Below are 22,795 nucleotides of genomic sequence, written 5' to 3' on the forward strand. Positions count from 1 at the left end.
TTTTCATACAAAACTAACGTATATATACGCTTTCTTTATCTTGGTTTTCAATTATCAGGAATCGAGATATCGCTCGTAATGTGTTTTTAAGTTTCACTAGCATATTTATTTTTTTCCAAATTATAAAAACGTTATATTGTTCATTTCATTTATACTATAAAAGAGCCTCATTTAATCAACATTTGATTAAGCTTTGCATTGCGCTGGAACTATATGCGCAGAGTAATTATAATCAAATAAAGTGTCATTTGGTATTCGACTGAATTTCACGAAATTCCTCTAATTAAACAGCTGCTGCATGATTTTGTGAATTTATGATTAATGAGTTTTTTATGCATTACAAACAGTCATTCCGCGACATGACAAATAGAACATTTGCTCCGAATGAAATAACGAATATTTGTACAAAATCATAGTAAAAGAGAATTCGAAATTGTTTTTGAGGCAATTGCGGGAGTTGTATTTAACGTGTAACTTGAATTTGTTACGCCAGACCTACTTTCACCCAGCTATTGCGTGACGAGGAAAATTTTGACGGCTGGACATTTTTGAGGCGTAAATGATTGGCGGTCGCGGCACTGATTGCCTTGCGGTTTATAGGTTAGGTTACACAAACCCCAACTTCGTCTTCCACTAGCGAGCACGATCGATAAACGCCATTTAATCGCGGAAAAGCTTCTGGAATATTTTATCAAGTTCCGAAGTAATATTTCATTATTTAATTTTCGTTATTGAATTCTATAAATATTTTTATAACGAAATAACAACGTTACTCGGTTGGCATAACTCGAGTACCGCGCCAAACGCAACTTGCTCTTCCATCCGGGTCGTGTATTACACTTCGCTCGGTGAATCGAGGTCAAAGAGCATCGAACCAATTTATAATGCAATATAGTAATTTAAATTTATGCCAATTCAGCCCGCCAGTGCTCGTTAAAAATTTATTTTCATCATCAGCGAGCGCCAGAACCCATTAAAGTGCCCGTTGAGAGTATGTTCACGGCCTCTCTCTATCTCTCGTTTCGCATTCGCCTAAAGTATACTTATATATCCTATTTGGTATAGTTAAGCATGCGAGAGCGGATGGGTTATATTGGGAGTTCGGGTTATAATGCCCCCACTCTGGCGCGCGGCACTGAAGTTTTATGGATGCTGGCGTGCACACACACACATACACTGCGTTTCCGCGAAGCAGCTTGAGGCTTCGGGGAGGCTGTCTACTGCCTCATACTATTCCGTATCCGTCTAATGCTACACTCAGCGCTCAGCACACAGCTGCAACGTCGCATTTTCACGAACGGAGGATGAAGAAGAGAGAGAGAGAGAGAAGGAAAGCCTGACCGAATGTGGCAGCTGCCTGGCCTGCCTGCACGACCTGGCAACGTTGCAACATCTGCCTATATATGCAGGTTTTGCCAATCCATTCTCCATCTCTCTCCTCCTCTCTTTGAAAAAACACCACACGGACGTAGCACTCACACAGCTACGCCGCACCATCCATTCAATTCAGTTGAGTAATGGAATGTGCTTTTTTAGTACTCGCGCGCGCGCAGATTATATATCTTTTGAGCAGGGAATATAACTGCATTATATATAGTTGGCTCGTATATATTATCATTGCGCATGGTTCCCTCCCCCGGTCTGGTGAATGTGTTCGTGCGCAGCAGGAGCGAGAGAGAGAGAGAGAAAGCGAGATAGTCAGACGGGAAAGCCTGCAGCACGAGTGAGAGAGCCAGAGAATTGAGTACGGGATTTGCACACACACACAGCCACTATACAGTATGGGCGTGTGTGCGTCCGTGTGGCAAGTAATTCCAACTCGGCTGAACAGTACTTAACGTTGCCTAGCAACCAAAGTTCACTATCTCTCGCTCTCTCTCTCCCGCGTGCTTTTTCTCTCTCTCTGTCATTTTCGAGAGAACGGGTACTCGACGCTGCTGTGGCTCTGGCAGTAAGAATTTTGCCCCGGCACTAATGCCAGTAGTGGCGCGCGCGCCGTTCGCCGCCAGCCTGGTAGTAGTGGTAAATAGTGCCGGTAGGATTGGAAGAGGGAACTATGCGCGCAAAATGCTGACGGCTTAGAATTATACGACTGCACACGTACACACACAGAGGCGAAACTTTAGCGCTCGAGGCTGTGTGCGTGGAGCGCGTATATGTGAATCTGGCTGCGGCGGTTGGCTCTCCTCTCTCTCGCGCTGTGAAACTCGAGAGCTTTATGCACGGTATATAGTGTGGGCTTACTTGGCGCAGAATATATATAATTATACGAGCTGTACAGTCTCTGCGCTGTGTGAAACTTCAGATTAAAGACCTCGTTTTTCACAACCTTCGCTGCGGATTCAATTTATATTCCCGTTGTAACACGCGAGGGGGAAAAAAACTCACGGCCTGAATCAACGAGCGAGAGGAGAGAGAAAAACACGCAGCGGAGAAACCAACTTTAATGAAACTCTCTCTTTGCTCAGCGCGAGCTTATGAAATTACTCATTTATTCTGAGTTTTTTTTTAACTCACGCAATTTTTCTCTCTCTAAAAAAAAGGAGAAGAGATAAAAAAACTCGTATGTTGCGCTAGCGATAAAAGGAGCAAAAGAGAAATTCTCGAGATTGCGTCGATTTTCTCGTTTCCCTAACGGTGGAGTTCGGAGAGTTTTAGAAACGAGGTCGACTCTCGACTATTTCTGCCTTGTCTTCTGTCGTAACTTTCTTTTGCGTTTTCTACTTGGGGAATTTTTCACGCCGCGCTGGCATTAATTTTAGATGAGACAACAAAAAGCAAGTTTCGAAATTTCACGTTGAAATGTTTTTCAGGAAATTGCAAACACGCGCTGGTGAAACTTTCCCAGCTCTTGGTATTTCTCACAAACGTAGTTATATAAAGAAACTTAGGAAGTAAAACTTAATAAAAAATAATTAATGACGAGGGTTATTCCACTAAAAAACTCCCAACTTCACTTATGCACTTTATTTTAACATAAAAAAACTACGAGAATCGGATAATACGTGTACTTTGTAAACACGATTCCGTAATTTTAGGTTATGTTGATGGAGCGGCCATCTTGTCTACGTGTCACGTAATGGCGTCTTAGGCCACGCCCACATATCCTAACCTTGAAAATTGAACTAATCAAAAGTATCGCCATTTAATATTCTTAAATTACATGTTGTGATCAATTTTGCTTTGTTTCACCCAAAAATACTGAAATTCGTCGCTAACTTTAACTTTTTATGAGAAAAAAGAGGTTTTCGTAATTAGTTCGATGTAATATCAAGTTGATACAATATTGAAATTATTGTATCAAATATAAAAATATTAACTAAGATAAATTGTAATCGCTTCAACTGACAGTCAACGTTGAAAGATATTCTGTTGATAATATTTTTTTTCAATGTAAATTTGCAATTCTCCTTTCATGTTTCGCAAACATCACGAAGAGCGCAAAGATAAAGTAAAAACATCGTACTTCAAATTGTTATGATTGCGATATAGCAAAAAAGAAGTATACTTATAAGTAGCCGTGGAACAAAAACCAGTCAAGGCGCATAATAACTCGTTGCAAAAAATAAGAATTGCGCAAGACCTTGGGAGTATTTTTAAAACTAATGACTGGAGAGAAAAAAAAGAGATGAGTCACGCCGTCCGCGCTGTACGTTTTTATATTACAGAGCACCCAAGAGCTCTACCATTTCTTGTTATTGTTGTACGACTTCTTCGAATGGCATTGATTAATATCCGCGCACCAGTCGGCCGAAGTAATAGGTATCATTATTCGCGAAAAGCAATAAAGAAAGTCACGGCGCAGAACCAATTAGAGACTTAGTGCTGTATAAATTCAAGGTACTGCCGCTCGAGCTCTGCGTCATAGCTTATGACCACTAATGAACGCAAATTGTGTTGGCGCAGTCATGCAATCGGGCTTGATGATTAAATTATTTCTATTTTAAAAACTTAATTGCTTAATATATAGACACAGAAAAAGGGCCACGATGCATGATGTATTAGTGCATTTTTCAGTATCAAATGTAAGTAAAAAATGCTCGTGAAACTTTTTATCGTTTGACTAATGACTAAAATATGTTCCGAGCGTTCAATTTTTTATTGACCGCAAAGTATAAAATCATTAATGCTCTTAGTGAACCATATAATACTATTCTAGAAGCACTATAAAGATAAGAAGTAGGTTATATTTGCATTTGATTATCCGTTCGGCGTTTTAATCTTCCTTTAGTTTTATAAAAAAGATAAAAAAGTAATCATCCATACGTCCGATGCTTTGCAGAATATTATTTCGAAAGACCAAAGAATCAAGTTTTTCAAGTATAATTCGAACTTGCGAAAGATAATCGTCAATCGCGAAAACCAGTTTTTTCCTGTTTACGAACATTCGTTATATTCGGTTCGGTTCTCTTGCATTTAAATTGGCTTGCATACATCTGCGTAAATATACATTTCAAAAAAAAAGTTGTATTATATCGGAGCGAGGGGAACCCGAGCCAATCGTCCCCCACTCGTCGCTATTCTTGGATTACTGTTCCGCCAGCTCGAGTGTATAATTACCATGCGCGCGCGATGCTTATAAACACGAATGCACGAAGCTCATGATCAACAGTGCGAAATGAAAAACTCTGTTTATGACTAATGCGCAGTTACTATTCGTCATCGCGACTGACATTCTTGTCTTACTATTATTTGTCATTTATTCTGAACTCGTTTCGACTCGTTAGAAGGCGTCGTTGTGTAAATTTACTTTGTTACGTAAATAGCGCTTGAATACATATAGAACTCAAGGTGATCAATCCTTTTGGCATTGATTCAAAGTAACGCACGTCCACAGCAAACCAAAGGTTGGTAATTGTTATTATTATTTCGACTTCAAGGATGTATCGATTCAAGCGTGAAGGCAAAAGCTTCGAGCTCGGAATATATCAAAAACTTTGTGCTCTCCGAGCGTACGAGGCAAAAATATAACTTGGAGATATATATATCTACGAATGTGTTCGAGGGCGCATGCGTGGGTACAGTTGACTCGGGTCGGGTCGGGAGCCACGGGGGTTCGAAACTTCGTCCTACCCTTGCAAAATCGATACCGTGCGCTTCCCAGCGCTTCAAAATTCACAACTTGGTAGTACGCCAATAGGAGGGGGGCTGAAACCCCAGGGCAATTGGCGCGTACAACCCAGGGTTTCTTTGTTTGTTTCGCGATTAAGAGAGGGGGAAAGCGTGGAAAGCAATAAAAAGAATAGCGGGGTGGAGTTACGAGGCAAAAAAAAATTGGACGGAACTGTTCCTCAGTTGGGAATGCTATTGTGTTGTCATATTTGCACAGATGTGAGTTATTCCGTTCGATTTGTTTTGTTTGCGCGGTGTTATCAGCAATACCTAGAATTTTTAATACCTCAAACCTCGTGATTTAATGATTCAGCGGTAATATAAATAGATTAAATCGATTCGCATATCTCATTTATTCGATTTCAAAGAAAAAAATTATGATGAGTCATGAACTAGTGCTTAATGAGTAGGAGTTTCTATCAAATGTAAAAGTTTCACTTCAATAATTACATAACCTATAAATGAAAATTTGGTCTCCAGATGGCAGTTGCATCGGTGGTTATGTCATATAAAGATGATCTACGGAGTTATTACCTAAAAAATTGATTACACAGCTCTTGCAAAGCGTACATTTTTTAAATAAAGAATAAGCTTCAATCAGAAAATTGAAGATTATAAACGAATTAACACACAAATCATTAAATATCTTTTAATTGTAATCGGAAAATAATCTGAGCACTTGGTGGAGAGACAAATGGCCGTGGTTTTAGTATCGAAAGCGTAGCTCTTAGAGCGGCCATCTTTATTCCCCCCACCTCTTACATAACATCCCAATAAAGACCCATGTGCCTGTATCGATTTTTCAGAACATGAGTTCATTATGATTGACGTATTTTATCTTTCACGAGCAACTACGATGAAAAGAATTATATTGTAATTTTGGTATCATTTCAACTCGATCATTCAACACCACACCTGGAGTTCACTAGAAGTTGCTGTCTCATGAAATGCACCGGAAATGGAATTTTACTATGAATCAACAAGGATCTACAGCATGCGTGTATTTCAATGTAAGAAACGTGTACAACGAATGTTTTTTTGTATTTAATCAGCTTGAAGAGCCTCTAAAAATAGTATCTAATCATTATTCAAATATCCGCGTTGTCTTGAGTAAACACAAAAAATCATTTTACTATAGTAAATCCATCTTTTTATGGATCAATGATTCATCCTACTCATTAAATCTAAAGTAATTGAGTCGTGAAAACATGTTTGAACATGTTTCAATTTGAGTTTGGTTTCGATATTCTTTTTCAAAATAAAGACACGTAAGCAAGTTTGATCTCTGCCCCGCCCACTTTCGAATAACGGTTCCCATTAACTTTTTCCATTCCAGTCCAAATACATAAATTCCGTACGTAAGCTTATTGAGAAATACCCGAAACCCGTATTGTTCATAAAAGTTTCCACGTGACGATTCGACCAGAAAATAAGCATGAGTTTATTTTTAGAAAGTCATATGGGTGTACATAATCCATTCTCCGAACATCTGGCACGTCTGGGAGGTATCGAACAAATATATCATTCGTTACACAAAACCCGCATCATTCATTCGTAGAAGGAGGTGCCTTTTATTCATCATGGCCTCCACTTCGTTGTGAGTATTGTGTATAACTATATAACTCGTAGAACTTCGTATAAGCTCAGAGTCCTTCAATGTATTCAGGCTCTTTTGAAATTAAAGACCTAGCGCTCGAAGATAATGAAGCGCGGAAAATACGAAGGGACAGGCTGCACAGTGGAACCGTACCCACAGTGCAAGCGCATTACATAAATATTACAATTCTGTCAGCTGGGCATTTGGCCTCGCTCGCGCACAGACAGATGGGTTGTGTTTTTTCATCCTACCTACCTACCTATACCTGTCTACTCTTTTACAACACAAGCCCGTGTTGTGTGCCACATTTTGAACTTACAGAAGCCCCACTACTGCACCGAAGCTCTCAACACACGTCCTGTATTTATACGGGTTCGTTCCTGTGTGTACTTGTGTGTGTGTGAAAGTATACCGAGAAGTGCGCGCGCGCACACGAATACCAAGCATGTGTGTGTAGGTGTGTTTGCTGTGAGGACGGGATGGTATTATTGTGTATGTATGTGCGCGTGTGTGTATCAACACGCGGTGCGCGCTGGCAGGCCGAGCCGAGCGCCGCGAGTGAAGCTCTCGCGCGGTACTGCCAGTACTTTCGAAGGCACCGCATATGCCGCCGCCGCTGCTGCCAGCCAGTGCCAGTGTTGTTTAGCGACTTGCGCGGCTCATGCTAGTATACATACAGATTCGCTCGTCGATTCGTCGTGTTATGAATACACATTGGTGAAAAATATATACACAAACACACGTCGTCGTCGTCGTTTTCGCATGCTAACCTTTGGACTCTCAGTGTTTTTGACAAAGTGCTCATTACGACGAATATTTTGACGATTTAATAACGAACTTTTTAATTGGTAAATGAGTGCTCGACGCCGCTGCCGTGCTTTTAGTTGTAGATTATTCACATAGAAAAGGTGAGTGGATCGCGCCGATCGAGCGCCGATCTTTATGAGATAATGAGTATGTTCAATATCACCAAAATGTGCAGTGTGATCGATCGCGAATCCAGTGAAATAAACGCAACAACAAAAATAATAACAGCGATGATAAACCGCGATCGGTACTAAAAGAGAAACGATAACGGCGTAATACAGGTATATAATACATAAAGCAACGCACTGTATAACCCAAGTGTGACAATAAACGACGCATTCGTACGCGCCGATATATCCATTACATTAGATAAACATTTATCGCCTGCATTATACGTATAGATATATAGTATAGGTAGTGCAACAACGATGCGCTCGCGCCTTGCACGTATGCAATTATCATACGTGACAGCAGAAGACACGGTTTTGCGTTAATTGTCGGGCGCACACTTATATGCTTGCATTGTTGTAGCGCAACGCACATGCCGCAGGCCGAACGATCGGCTCTCGTCGAAAGTACCGAAGAGGCGAACCACAAAATATAATAACGTAATAATAATGCAATCGTATTGTTTACGACTATCGTTTACGAGGGCATTTGTTCTGCTTCGCGATCCTTTTTAAATATTACCTGCTCGCGATCTCGCTCGTATATATAGAGAGCAGCGCCCGTCATTCGCAGCCTGTGTGTATACAAACTTTGTATACAGCCGCATATGAGCAACGGTAAAGTATGTAAACACCTTCGCGCGCGTCTAACCAGCCGCGTTATATCGTCGTCGTCGTTCTTATCGCATCGGGTGCTCTTCGATTTTAGTGAGATTATGTTTCGACTGTCTACAGTAGCTAGATCCGATTCAACCTCCGAATTAAATGCCAATGCTGTGTATTATATGTGTATCATATCATATTCTATAGAGGCCAATGCATTCGTGTTTGTAGATACCGAACATTTCTTCCTTAATCAATCATCAATTCATCGTCATCACCATCATCATCGTCGTCGTCGCTGTCGTCGTTGTCGTGGTCGTCGTCGTCGTCATCGTCATCCTTCGCACACGACCGCCACCACCGCTACTGCTACTCGCAGCTGCGCTCCTGCTCGATAGCACCGCAGCAACGGATATTACATTATTGCATTTGCCGAGTCTTTCAGTTCATCGAGCTATGATGATTAAAGAGCGAGGTACAGCACAACAATAAAAATCCGGAATTCCTGCTTTCTTTCTCCTTTTCTATATCGTAACAAACCCTCGATCCAAGAGTGAATTTTGACACTGCGGAGTATGCCATCCACCCGCTTTATTTATTTTTTTTAAAGTGTAAAAAAATGCAATATATCGAACTATGCAGCGCGAAGATGTACCACTCTTTTGGGCTTAGCGCGTGTGTGTTTGCAAGCGCACGAGGGCTGCTGTATCGTGTTTACGCGAGGGGAGATCACAAGGGGGGCAGAGGGGTGGGAGGAAAGAAAAATAAGTGGGGAAGAGAGGCACAAGACGGTATAACTTGTTGCTACCACTCGTATTATATCATAAAATTGAGATTCGATGGTATTCGCAAGTCGAGCTTTATTAAAGCCCGAATTTGCGCGACCGACAGCGAACGCTTGTCAATGAAAAATAGCGCACAACTGAAATATAAGACGGGTTGGTTTATTAGATTCTCTTTGTAATCAAGTTTGCCTTTGGTAACTTAGCCTAGCGATAGTTGCGCGCACTTGTAGTGCTTGAATCGCGTTTTATTTGGATCAGTATCGGAGCGAGATCGATGGTTTTCAGATTGTTTGTCCGATAATACATGGTCGACCCAGTTCGAATTAATTATTAATACACGGTTTGTTTATCTTTTGCAGATTGGAAATGAGCAGTTCATTGGAGCAGCATAGCGACGAGAATTTCACATTTTCGAAAAACTACGAGCAGCTGAGAGAAAGAGACAACAATAACTTGGACTACACCGGTAAGGATACGATCGTAGTTTTTTTTTTCTTTTGAGTTTTGCTATATTTTCTCTTTTCGTGCGTTCGAGGGATTATCCCGTACCCTCTATGGAATTATTGCTTGTAAGGGAAAAATTTGTGAGACGTCGCAATTGAAGTATGCCCTGATATTTCTCTCCGTGTGCAGTCGAGACTGAAGGATGAGCTTCACTTTATTAAAAAGTCCGTTAGAAAGCACCCGTACGAATGTGAAATTAATAAAGAACGAATCAAAAGTTGGTCGTAACACAATACTCGTAACTTCGAAGATGCATATCACCTGTATTCATTATACTTCAATGCGTAAAAGTTGTTTGCTCAATGAAGTAAAGATGTTAAAATCGATATGAATATGATTAAAATGAAGTAAAGAATAAATCTGCTATGAAAAAAATGATAACTCTAAAAATACAACGATTTAACCGATTTTTATCTTGATAACACGTGTACATTTTTTGTGCAACCATTTTTAAAGATTAGGATTTATTGTAGTTTTGATAAATGATAATATCAATTTTGAGAAAAGCAACGCGCTCGATTGGTTTTTTACTGACATTGGAAATGGCTGATTTCAATTTGCATCATAAGTAGTTTTTTATTTATTTAAAGTCAAGTTAAAGATAATTTCATGCATTATGGAAAGCTTGAAACTATCGATGTTCAGGGACTTGAAGACTATACTATTAATAAATAGTTACGTAGTTTACTTTCTATGTCTGTTTTTAAAATACAAACCACTCCCCCACCACTCGAAGACAATTTAATTTAATTAAACAATTTGTTGTAGAGTACACGAGTCTCTCACCGGAGACACATCCAATTGTTTAAGTAAATTAAATTGTCTTGCAGAGCACGGAAAACAGGCGACGAAACGTTGACGTTTGCATGTGATGTAAATTTTTTTAAAGTAATTTTTGTTTGTTAGATTTAAGGGATAACCTTCGAGGCCATTACTCGTATTTTTTTTAAATATATACTTTTCAATGAAAAGTTGTTAGAGGCCGCTTCAACTTGATTTGATATTCATCCGAAGTTTGCTTAGCTATGCCAATGCCGAGACATAAATACCAAGATGGTTTTTTACCATAAAAATTCTTGTACAGTATATGTTGAGTGGAAACTTCCTTGCCTCTGGAAAGCTACAGGACCACAAAAAAATGCCTCTGTGGTTTCGTTGGACGAACTTTAATTTAAAAATATAATTACTGAAAACTTCTAACTTGAAAAAAAAACATTACTTTTTACTCGACATCGTGAGTTTACTTTGAAACATAACTTTGTAATGAAAACCTATTATTAAAAATACACGAGTCAAAGTTTCATAGAAAAACTGTTTGATCTATTACTCGGTAATTGGTACTTAAGGCATGCGGGTTAATAACTCATATTGGATATAATTATAGACTAGGTCCCGCGTACAATACTTATAGTTTTGGTCTCGGGTCTGAAACTGACATAAAAAAAGTATATCCCAGATATAGAGCTTTGATAGACGAAAACTACGCCATCGAACATTTCCGAGTGCCAAACGAGACTTGCGGGAGGCACACGCGAACCCTGACCAAGCCAAATTCTCCGTGCGATGTCTAATGGACCGATGTAGGGAGAGGTTTTATAACTGCACTCAAAAAACGCTGCGTAACTACGCTTCCAAGTGCACGTTGGCTAGCTCGACAACTGAATAATTCAAAAATTCTTTTTTACTCTTTTTTTTAATCGTTCCAGACATAATGGAAAAGTTTTTTGAAAATAATTTTGGCCGAGAAGTCTTGCGACGACCAATAAACTAGACCGATGAGATTAAATCTAATAATCGAATACATTTTTGCCCGAGAGTAGTTTTATGTTTCAAAAAACCCCACAGATATCCAATAAGTATAATAGAATTATTGGACATGATTGATAACCAGACATTGATCAATAGGGTATCCCTTATTTCTCAAGTTAAATATTTTCTGCATACAGGACAGCGCAGACCATTAGTATATTATGAAAAATGAAACCCAAGATGGTGTAGACAAAAAACGAGAAAATTTAACGTGCGCGACCAACTGAAAAACTTCGTTTTACTAATTAAAAAATACCCTCTGAAAATTTGGAAAAAATTCACGCATTTTCGACGAATTTCAATACTATTTCGTTCTTTTCATATTTACGATAAAATCGTGCTTTCTCGAAACGAAAGAATTTCAAAGATTTAAAATGTGTTCTTCTCGTGGCTCTATTATATTTAAATTTTTTCGGGAAATGCTCTTCATAATTTCTTCATTATATTATAACTTTAATTTTTTCGATTTATTTACCTCGGATCGAATTAACGCACCAAGTGCTAAGGACAAAGAGGCGTCGGGCTGTAAGTGACGTGTTAAATATTACAATGACACTAGTTGAACTGTTTTATTTCTTCTCTACATCCCTCTGGGTGGCGTATTTTATAAAATATATTAATAAGCTAAGCTATCCCATGCAAAAAATATTAGATTTATTAAATCAGAAACCCCATCACGATCGATATACCTTCGAAAATTGGAATTATGATTGGAAAAATTTTTCGATTTATTATCAAACTTTATATTCCAACAATTTATTTATTTTTGAGTAAAAAGTCACAGTAGTTCGTTCGCTGGCAATTTTACCACCCCGTAAAAAATGAATCCATCAGAACTTTCCTCCGTCATATTTTTTTCGTGAGAAAAAAAGGATTTTTTATGACGTTTCAGAGATGATTTTTTTTCAAAAGTTATCAAACTACTCTTTTGATCTCGAAAAAAAACCATTGAGCAAGCTTTACAATGTGCTATAAAGTTGATTTTTTTTACAACCCAATACAGCCCTCGTGAGTAAAAATCTTTACGGCGCGCGTCCAAAACGGTCTAATCTAAAAGCTCGCCACGTTTTAAAATATGATACAAATTTTATATAGATTTTAGTGATAAAAAAAAACTTCGTTGCTCAACGCAGCGAAGTCTAATAAAACTTCAAATATTTTGCACGCAGCAAATGATAAAGGCCAATATATATTGAGAAAGAGAATTTCAGTTTCCGTCCGATTAAAATCGCGCATCGCGTTGTACTTCGAATGTAACCTTGGTATACATGCCTCAACTTCTATTGTATAAAAGATATTAAATAGCTCAACGGATAAGATACGAAGTCGCACAGAGAGAAATATATACACACAAAGCATTAGAACTTGGATGATTGACGGCTTTATCAGTGTCAGGGAATCAAGTCAGGAATTTGTGAATCAAGTCTTATAAGCCAGCTTTTCTGTCCGTCATTCGAAAGAGATGATACATTCCTGTCAATCTTGCACACGCGTGTGTGTGTGCATTGTGCTTGAAACACGATCTTCGAGTGAAGAAAAATATTTTTAAAGAAAAATACAAAGTCGGTGCTTTGAAAAAAGTCAAGTCGTAAAACACAAGAAGATTGTTATTATTATTATTATTACAGGATGAAAAATGAATCGCTAGAATGACGGTTCCGCAGAAACATTTCATTCAAATGATTCATTGTCCGATACACGATTCTCGGAACAAATACGGTTTGCAACATTACGTTTGAAAATTCAAGTTCTCTTTTATTTTTTCATTACCTACCGACTTTTGATTGATCGTTTTTTATCCTGTCGAGACGATCCGCGCTCGTCTCGAGCGAAAATGTGATCAAGCCCATCCACCTCTTCTGCAGCACATGCGATCAGCGTATCAGTGTGTGTGTCCGTGCGAGCGGCGTTATAATATCCTGGCGCTTCCACACACACACACACACACACACACACACACACACATATATCTATGTATAAATGTGGTAGAGTCTGCGCAATATCTTGGCCGGAGATCTCCTGGCACACCGATAATCGCTCACAAGCTGCTGCTTCGAACTCTTGTATTCGGAACCAGCGGCGGCAGTGGCGGCAGTTGTGGCACACGATTCGTTTCGCGCGTGGTGGTGGTGGTGTCGGCGGCGATTTCTTGCCTTATTACACAGTGTATTAGAAACAACGAGCACTTCTTCTGTGGTAAAGATCGTTGCGCAAATTTACTATTTTTCACGTCCGTTTTTTCCGAAACACTACTATCCAGCTGATCGCCGCAGCACCATGACAAGCAACGTTTGCTAAGAGAACGCACGATTGTGCACTTGTGCGTTGTTCGTTCTTTTCTTTTTGTGTGCAAATACAATCGAACGTCGTGAGCGGACTAAGTTTCGCGAAGTGCATTCGCGGGATAATAAGCGCGCGAGTAAATGAAAATTATTCGCGCGCACGCACTCGATATAGTCGGCGTTGTGTTGTGTGTAGCGCAGTGCATGCATCTCATCGCATCATATGCCCGATCACGCACACAAACGTGCTGCAGTCAGCACGATTGAGGAAATTCGCGTGCGCGGCGGGCGGCGGACTCACTGCAGCAGCAACAGCTTTTCACGACAAGTAAATAGTGGTACGCGGCGCACAGTAGTACACGACGACGACGCGTGTTGGTGTGTACATCTCGCGCGTAGTAAAGCACTCTTCTCAGTCGATTCTAATATAAACACAAACGATGTAAATACAAACACTGTGCGTGGCTCGCGTCAAGATTTTGATACCTTACAGAGAGCTGCAGTGAGCCGAACGGCGCCACTTTTTCGCGGACTGATAGAAGAGCAGCTTTTGCGTGCGTTTGGTACAGCAGCGTACGCGCGAATATATATGCACACAGTCTCCGCGAGTATTAACCTCCAAGACTTCGAGAGCTGCAGTGCGAGGTGATTCATTCGCTTTTGTACATTATAAGATTCGCCGAGTCTCGAGTAGCGTGCGAATGAAAGTACGTGTTTAATACAACGCTATGTCTGTGCAGTCTCGTACACACATTATACGTAAAGTAGTAGTGGCTGCTATGCAGTTTGTCATTAATGACTCGCTTACACACACACACACACACACGCTCAGAAACACATCAGGGGCTCGAGTTTCGGATTGCTCGTGCGGATATGAAAGAGTGACATAGATGACGAATAGGAAGCCCGCATTTTCAATGTAATTTAGCGCACGAACCACGATTGATGATAAAGGCGGTTTCGAAGCACAAAAGAAAGTCTCTCGATAAAGGACGTTAACGTGGAATTTCGTTCTATGAACAGCAGTCTATTGCGACATTGAGTCACTACTTCGCGCGTGCTTTACTTTACTTCGATCTTGAGAAGTCATCAAACGTTGTTATATACTCTTTAATAAAAATTGATTGGCTAGATTTACTTATGGCATCGAGAGTAAATTTCTTTCATGTCCTTTTTCAGTTCCGATAGTCGAGCACAAGAAGCGAGTGTACCGCTGCAAAGTCTGTCACAAGAAGTTTCATCACAGGCGCAATTTGCAAAATCACGTCTACATTCACTTGAAGATACCCTATATTGTGCTGAAGAGAGTACCATACACTTATCAGCCAGCGTTCAAGACGCAAGCAGCCGAAAATTATTCATTAAATGTAGAACATCCAGGAGACCTGAAAATCAAACTCAAGAGAACAGATTCGTTGAAACTGACCCTTAGAAAATCACCTCTTGGAACAGAATTTTCTGTGGTTAGTCCTGTCGATCCTGCCAAAGAGGAAATACAAGAAGAATCCAAGCTGGCGCAAGAACACATGAATGATAAAAATGATTCTGAGGAGGAAAAAACCTCCAATCATTCTGGTGAAAACGAAGTATTTCTGGAAACGGTAGGCTTTTTATAACTAAAAATATTCTAGTTGTATAGCAAAGATTATGGTTAATATTTTTTATTTCATCTACTAGAATCATACATCTAACGAAGATATAGATTCGGAACCAGAGCAAAATCCACTAGAAAGTATAGAGCAACCTTCAATGGATAATAACGAAGGTGACTCAGGGGTTGGTAGTGACTCCATTAATCCTTCTGAAAAAGAAGATGAAAATGTTGAAGATGTAGTTGCTGATCATAACAGTAATTCAAATCAAGCTGAAGCTGCTGAAAATGATGACATCGAAGAATCCGATGCGATTGAAGCAACTTGTAGAGAGACAATTGAGAATTTAAAGATGCTAGGAGAACACTCAAGGTAATTAATTTAAATCAACTGTAAATTATTAATTGTGAAAAAATGCATTTATTATATGTGCAACGCTAATGCTGCTGAATGTTTATCATTATGATTTTTTATTCAAATTGGTGTTATTTCATTGTCATATTTCATTTTTCTGAATGAAATTTTTCATAGCAAAAAATTTATTTTTCAATGTATTGTAATAATCATTTTTTCATTCATTGTATTGCATTTTATCATTTTTTATTGCATTTTTATTTTGCCCTTTTGCTGGTTGCTTGATTTTCATTTTGTTCTCTATACCATTCAGGTTGATTAGTTCCAGATCGCAACTTGAAGAAGAACCAATTGTAACTGTTATTCAAGAAAAAGACAAAGACGATGAAATAGAACTTTCTGATACTCTCAAAGAGCTCCAACGCCATTGTGAAATAAGTATAGTTCCTAAATCTGCTTTAATGAAAGAAAAGACAAACACTTCTGTATCTCATGAAGCAGAAACTGAAATCAGGCCTATTGGTACCAGCTCCAGCGTTAGTTGGACAGCATTAACTGAAGATGCTCGTAGCCAAAGTCCTCAAGTCAGCTGCGAAAAAACTTCAGGAGCTCAAAAAAGTATAGAAACTCCTAGTTCAATGCTTCAAAATTTCTTGAATGAACACGAAAGAAATAAAGCAGAATCAAATGCCAATAATCAAATCCAAGAAACGGAATATGTTTCTTTGGAAAAATTAGCTGAAAAAGTCAATGTTTGCAAAGTTTGCAATGAAAAATTTAAGGATACAGCGCATTTAGAAACTCACAAAATTAAAGCGGGACATTTTCAGTGCAAACAAACAGACTGCAGATCTCTGCTTTTTAAAACCTCAGCAGAGCTATCATCTCATGTGTCTCTACATCACAGGATTTCATCTGTATCACCAAATGTTAGCAACAATTCATCTCCTCATCATGTATCAAGAAATTCTCCTCATTCAATTTCGCCACAATTGAATACCAACTCTCCTCTTTTAAACACCCATTCTCCTAGTACCAATTCGCAATCTCCTCATTTAAATACACACTCTCCGCATTTAAATACACAATCTCCTCACTTGAATACTCAATCTCCTCATTCACCTGTTATGACGGCGCTCACGTCGCCTATGAATTCTCCAGTTCCAAATCTTCCAGCTTCATCGTCCTTTAATACTCAGCCAGCTCCAACGTATGCTCCAATAAGTATGGATCAATTGCCAGCACCAGTACAACAATTGGCCCAACAAGTTCAGAGGATGCCTTTACCACAAAGTCAAATGAGTACTCCTATGATGAATGCTCAAAATTACTATCCTCCTCCTCCTAGTCATGCTGGAAGACCACCAATATACAGAGCAGCTATGCATTATGCAAGTCAGATGATGTACCCATTTTCGTATCCTCCAATGGGCATGCAGCCACAAATGCAACAACATGTACCTAGGCCAAGATATCAAGTTCCGATGCAACAACGGTGAGTTTTCAAATAAAATATTTTATAACATAACACTGATTACTCAGTACCAACCAAATGAGTTTTACTCTTATAATTAATCGTTTTCTGTAAATAAAAAGATATAAGAGATTGTTCTAAAAACTTGTTATAAAATCCTAATCGAATTTCGAAAAAAATGCGCGTAAAAAAAATATTAAAAAGCGTGTATTTCAATTCTGCTGTTCTGTAAAAATTATGCTAAAAATTATTGTTGAAAGAATTTAAAGCTTAAGACGCCAATTAATAATATTTTAAAATACTTTTAAAAAGTATTTGTAGCAAACTGGAACTCTGATTTTGAAATCGTTACACTTAGTATCCAGTCGTGAAATACGATGCGCAAATCACGAGCGAATACACTATCTCGAAATGAGGCTCGCAGGCTTATGTCAATCGTCAAAACAATTCAGCGCTTTGTCCTTTGTTGACTGCGCGAATATTTTCTTTGTCTTTCAGGCTGTATTGGTGTCGGAGCTGTTAGTGGCACATTGCTAACATTGCGCTTCGCCGGTACAGTTGATTCGCGCGTAGTAGTCTGTTGCTAAAAATCGGGAAAATGAAAGTGCTTATAACTGAAGACATTTTGATAAAACGCAAGGCTAAAAAAGTTAAGAAGATTAGGTAGTTTGACAAAAAATGTGCTGTAATTCAATATTGTGGAAAATATCGTTTTGTTTATGGTTTTTAATTTGTGCAGGAATCGGGCTCCGGTAGCGATGCCGCAAATGCCGCAGATGCCTCAAATGTCTCAAATGCCTTCGGGTATAAGGCCTCGAATGAAACGGCCCCCGCCCCAAGGTATTCCATTGCAGGCCCAACAAGCACCCTCTGCGCCAAAACAAAGGCGCATGGATGTTCTGCTACCCGACAGGAACGAAGATGCCGATTGTCATGTCATTGCTCAACAGAAAAGAAACAATGGTTTGCCCGTTATTCAAAATGTTCAAGGTGGTAACAATTCCCAGCAACAACAGACTAATCGACCCGATCCAACTATACATTTGACGGACTCTATCACATTGAGTGTCAGACAACCAGGTATGAAAATATTTCGATTATCAAGTCGAATTAAAATTTATGTATTTATTTTTTATGTCATTAATTTTTGTGAATGTCTTCATTTTGTGATTGTCTTAATGACAAATTATCAAATAAATTATTCCGTATTTTTTAAAATTTTTTTTTTAAATTTGAAAGTTAAATTCAGTTTTGTGCACTTTAATTTTCTTCTTGATTTTTTATTTGATAATACTTAATTGTTCAAAAATAAAAAGGAGAAGTGCACTATTAGCAAAATCATGTTTTTTGTAACTAATCTATAAGGTTCAAATCCAGAACAAGTCAATGCCATGCTTCAAAATGCCAAGAGATCTGATACAGCGGTTGTAACAGATGCTTTAACTGCGCGAGGTATAACTGTCACGCCAGCGGGTAAAAAAAATTTGGAGCAAACAAATCAAGCGCAAACACAAGCACAGGCACAACCACAACCACAAAGGCAATCAATAGATGTTTCATCTCTGAATTTAAGTCCTGCCATCTCTATTGTGCCAGCACAAAAGAAACAACCAGAAAAGCAACAACAACAAGTACAATTTGCTGTGCCACAGAGTAAACAAGCTGCTAAACCAACATCTAATGAGGTTGAAAGACCGCCTAGACCGCCTACAGTAGACTTGACTCAAGATGTGACACCAATTGTACCTCCTGTGAAAAGAGGCAGACCACCCAGGTATGTTACATTAAATTAAATTATTCATTGATTGTAATGTTTCTAATTTTTAAATAATTTTTTCAACAGTAGTTCTAGGCCATTGGTTTGTCAATTCTGCGATAAACGGTTTCCAAGTCAAGAAATATTAAATCAGCATATGACTACACATAGCAGGACAGCAAATAAATTACAACATAGGTAAGTTCATCAAAATCAACATTTTTTGACTGATTGCAAGACTTTATTAATAATTCATAAATTTGTTTTCAGATGCAATATATGTCAAGCTCTGTATCCAGATGCTAAAGCTTTGAATAGCCATCGAAGACTCTATCATAATAAGGACCTGGATCCAACAATACCTCCTTCACAGAATGGTAGTGTAGAACTAGCTATACCAGTTGTGGACATGAAATCTCCAAATTCATTATCCCGCCTGTCGCAACTTGGTATTCAAAGTTACATACCTCTTTCACAACTCAGTGCTCAAACTGGAGGATTTTATGGCCTACCGATTGTTACAATTGATGGAGCTCGAAATGCAGGTGCTGGTAGTTTAGCTGCTTTGGGAGCTACTTCAATTCTTAGTCTTGGTCCTCTTAAACAAATCAACTATAACAGATGATAACGAGGTCTAATCATATGTGACTGATTTATTTCTCAGTATAAATCAACACTTTGTTACATTTTTTTAATGTAGAAATTGGAATTTTTGAATTCATATTTTTGTTAAGTAAATGAGTATACGATTCAAAGGAATTATCGAGGGTCAAGCACTTCCAAAGCTTATTAGCCTGTAATGATCAAAGTTAGGTATAGAGTAATTGATAAATGAAAAGATCTTTTTTATAATTTAATTCTAATATAATCTGTATATTTAGTTAGTTTTTGCTAATGCCTGTATAGAACGGATTTTCTATACATTCAAATTTTGTGAAATACATTTAAATGTAATCGTGACGAGTTCTTGAGCTCATCATTGAAAGTCACATTTAAATGATGGACAAAATTTTTATCAATGAATATGACTGAAAAGCAAAATACTGAAATAGTTAAATTAATTATTACGTTCAAAAATTACTCAACTGATTTGTAGTATTAACATATCTAGAGGTACTACATGAAAATATGTAGTTATTAAGGCCAAATATCAGTATTGATTGTATTACGACGTTTGTCCTAAAATTTATGATATGAGAAATAGCTCTAATAGTGTATATTATATGCATAAACAAAACAAAGTGCAGAAATGTTTTTCATATTCTTTCATGAACGGTACTACAAAAGTTATACAACATTTATATGGTACTTAGGTAATATAAAATTATATATATTACAAAATAATTTACCCTTTAATCTCTTGTGAGAATTTAGTGGAAAGTTCAGAAGTACACACTGAGACAAAGCTTTGTCTAAAATCGTCAGTGCTTATACTTAAAATTTGTATATATTGTTTTAATATGGCTTTTGCAGAGTAAGCAAAAAATTAATGCTGATACAAAATCAAAGCCAATTACTCCTGAAATACCTCAAAGTTACAAATTGAAATTTCTATTGTAATAAAAACAAACAAGTATTGCATGAGAGCAAATAAAATTATTTTTCCAATAATTAATGTTCTACCGTTTAAATAATTCATGACTTTTGGTGCAGCATCATATTTTCACTGTGATAATAATATGCAATACCATTGCAATCTACTAACTTGTTAGAATTTATTGTCTAATACAAATTTATGTAGAAAAATAGATAATCAAAAATGCATGTATAGATATTCCAGAATGATTTACAATTTTATCATATGTTAAAAAAATTTGATGTCATGTGTTAAAATTGTTTAACAAACAATAAAACTAAGTTGTAAATATTTACATATATGAATGGAATAAAATATAAGTATACGAATATAAATGGATAGAACAACATTTGAAATGTGATTATCTGTACTGTTTACATTTGATCAATGATATTTTTATAAAGAAAATAAAAAAAGTATGCCATACAAATTTTTGTATTCATTGTGTTAAATAACAATAAAAAAATTTAAATTATCTGACCAAATGACTGTTTTATTATTTGTTATTATTTCTTTATTTTTTGACATGCCGTAAAAAATTTATAAAATGTTTTATCGATCTCGTCATTGCACGGCGATACTATTGCGCGTAGCAGAAAGTTGTGCAAACATCGCGGCTTTGAGGTTAATATTGCAGAACCAGTAGGCCTGTGAACTAATGCTTCGCAGGGGCAGAACAATAACTTATTACAATTGCCGGCTCATATTTGTTTATAACAATTAATTAATTAATAAAGTAATTGTTACTTCAAAAAATTCATTGATTAAGAAAGTTTGGAAGGTATGATGATTATGTCATATCAATTTGCATTGAAAATTTTGACAAGTGCTTGGAATTATCATCAATTATTAGATTTATTATAACGTAGACTCGTATTTAATTTTTATTGAAGGTCACGCAGAAACTAAAACATCATGATGAACAAAAGAGCAAAAAATGCCGTGTACGATCTTGGGCACAAAATTTGGGTCAGTACGTGTTTAGTTGCTACTGTTGGTGCAACAGCCTTTTTGGGATATAATGTTTACTGTTATTTCAAGTATGTAAAACCAGTGAAACATGAGAGAGAGGAAAGATTAAAAGAGGAGTTGCTTAAAGAAGGCAGAATGTTACAAGATTCTACTCCAACATTAACTCCTTAAATTTGCACAGTTTGGAAGTGCTAGTCTTAACATGTAGATTGTTACATTTTTTATTGTAAGTACTTTCATTCAGTTATGCTCTTTATGTATAGTACTTTTTTATAGTGCTTTACTATGGAAATGTAATTTGATAAAATATACATCCAATGTAAATAATTTAAAATATCAAAATACAATATATAATACCAGTATATCAAATAGAATATTGTTTTAAGTCAATAAAAAACGATTTTTTGATTTTATCTGAGTTTATTTTCATTTCAAAATATTTTTATTATTTGCTATGAGTATGCTAAAATTTTTATTCTAAACAAGATGTTATGGTTCAAGTGTAAGTTTTAAAATTTAATTTAATTTTTTGGGTCCTTTTCAAGTGATGTGAAATAAAATTTGACAGATTTTCTTGAGTAATATTTTTAAGATGTCAAGGAAACCTTGTAACATTTATAAAAGTAAAAATTTAATTGAAAAATGTTTTCCATTTTTATACTGCTCTTGAAACTTTTACTTAAATTTCTTCGAAAATAAAAAGTCTAGGAAAATGATACTTACAATTTTTAAATATTTGAAAGGACAAGGGAAGTGTAGCTGGGTTTCACAATTAAATTGAAAAAATATCATTTAAAGGTGTTTTATTTAAAATTGTTTGGAGACAATTTTTTTACAAGTAAAAAAATTAGATACTTTTCTACATCATGCATAGAGTTTCAATTTTAGAATTTTTTATTTGACTGGACTCAAAAAATATGCTTTTTATGTATCTTCAATTTTTACTCGAAATTTTCTCCCATGTGAATATATAGATCTAGATATTTATGACTATCATGGATAAAACATACTTATCCACAATTTTGAACTTAAGTTTTATGATATAAAATTTGTAGTTAAATAAAGATATTCTTATTTTCATTTAGTATATACACTTGTTAATCGTATTATTAAATTTTACTTTCCTCGAGTCTTTGTTCGTTTTATTTTACATACCATTTAATAATTTCTTATTTAATTTTTCACTGATCGAGGCTTTGTTTGTACCCATTGCCGTCATATTAATATTTATAATATTTTTATATTATGGACCTGATTCTTAGTACACACCAATAGCATGAATTTTATATACAAGGAAATGCAGGTTTTTAAGCAAATAAATTGCAGAAAAAAATCTTAAACAATCAAAAAGGAGGTCTAAAGCACAACTCAATTTTTCTGATTGTCGTTACAATTCTGTATCTAC

General features: G+C 37.0%; 1 protein-coding gene and 1 long non-coding RNA gene across 4 annotated transcripts; both read left to right on the plus strand.

The window, feature by feature from the left end:
* Positions 1-13,237: 13,237 nt before the first annotated feature.
* LOC106655353 (arginine-glutamic acid dipeptide repeats protein-like) lies at positions 13,238-20,848 on the plus strand. Of its 3 annotated transcripts, none has more exons than XM_023461825.1 (8): positions 13,238-13,580; positions 14,846-15,267; positions 15,344-15,630; positions 15,926-17,107; positions 17,826-18,166; positions 18,452-18,860; positions 18,930-19,040; positions 19,113-20,848. In XM_023461825.1, exons 1-8 carry the CDS (start codon positions 13,253-13,255, stop codon positions 19,465-19,467), a joined length of 3,435 nt encoding a protein of 1,144 aa, XP_023317593.1. In that variant the 5' UTR covers positions 13,238-13,252; the 3' UTR covers positions 19,468-20,848. The 3 variants fall into 3 exon arrangements, with proteins under 3 accessions (XP_023317593.1, XP_023317594.1, XP_023317595.1); XM_023461826.1 differs by having other exon boundaries at positions 18,933-19,040; XM_023461827.1 differs by having other exon boundaries at positions 18,464-18,860.
* Positions 20,849-20,961: 113 nt separating this feature from the next.
* Positions 20,962-21,803, plus strand: LOC111694284. Its single transcript, XR_002763590.1, has 2 exons — positions 20,962-21,199; positions 21,312-21,803. It is a non-coding gene; the product is annotated as an uncharacterized LOC111694284 (long non-coding RNA).
* The last annotated feature ends 992 nt before the right edge of the window (positions 21,804-22,795 follow it).

Source organism: Trichogramma pretiosum, unplaced genomic scaffold, assembly GCF_000599845.2.
Source record: "Trichogramma pretiosum strain Unisexual culture from Peru unplaced genomic scaffold, Tpre_2.0 scaffold12, whole genome shotgun sequence".
NCBI classification, from domain to species: Eukaryota; Metazoa; Arthropoda; class Insecta; order Hymenoptera; family Trichogrammatidae; genus Trichogramma; species Trichogramma pretiosum.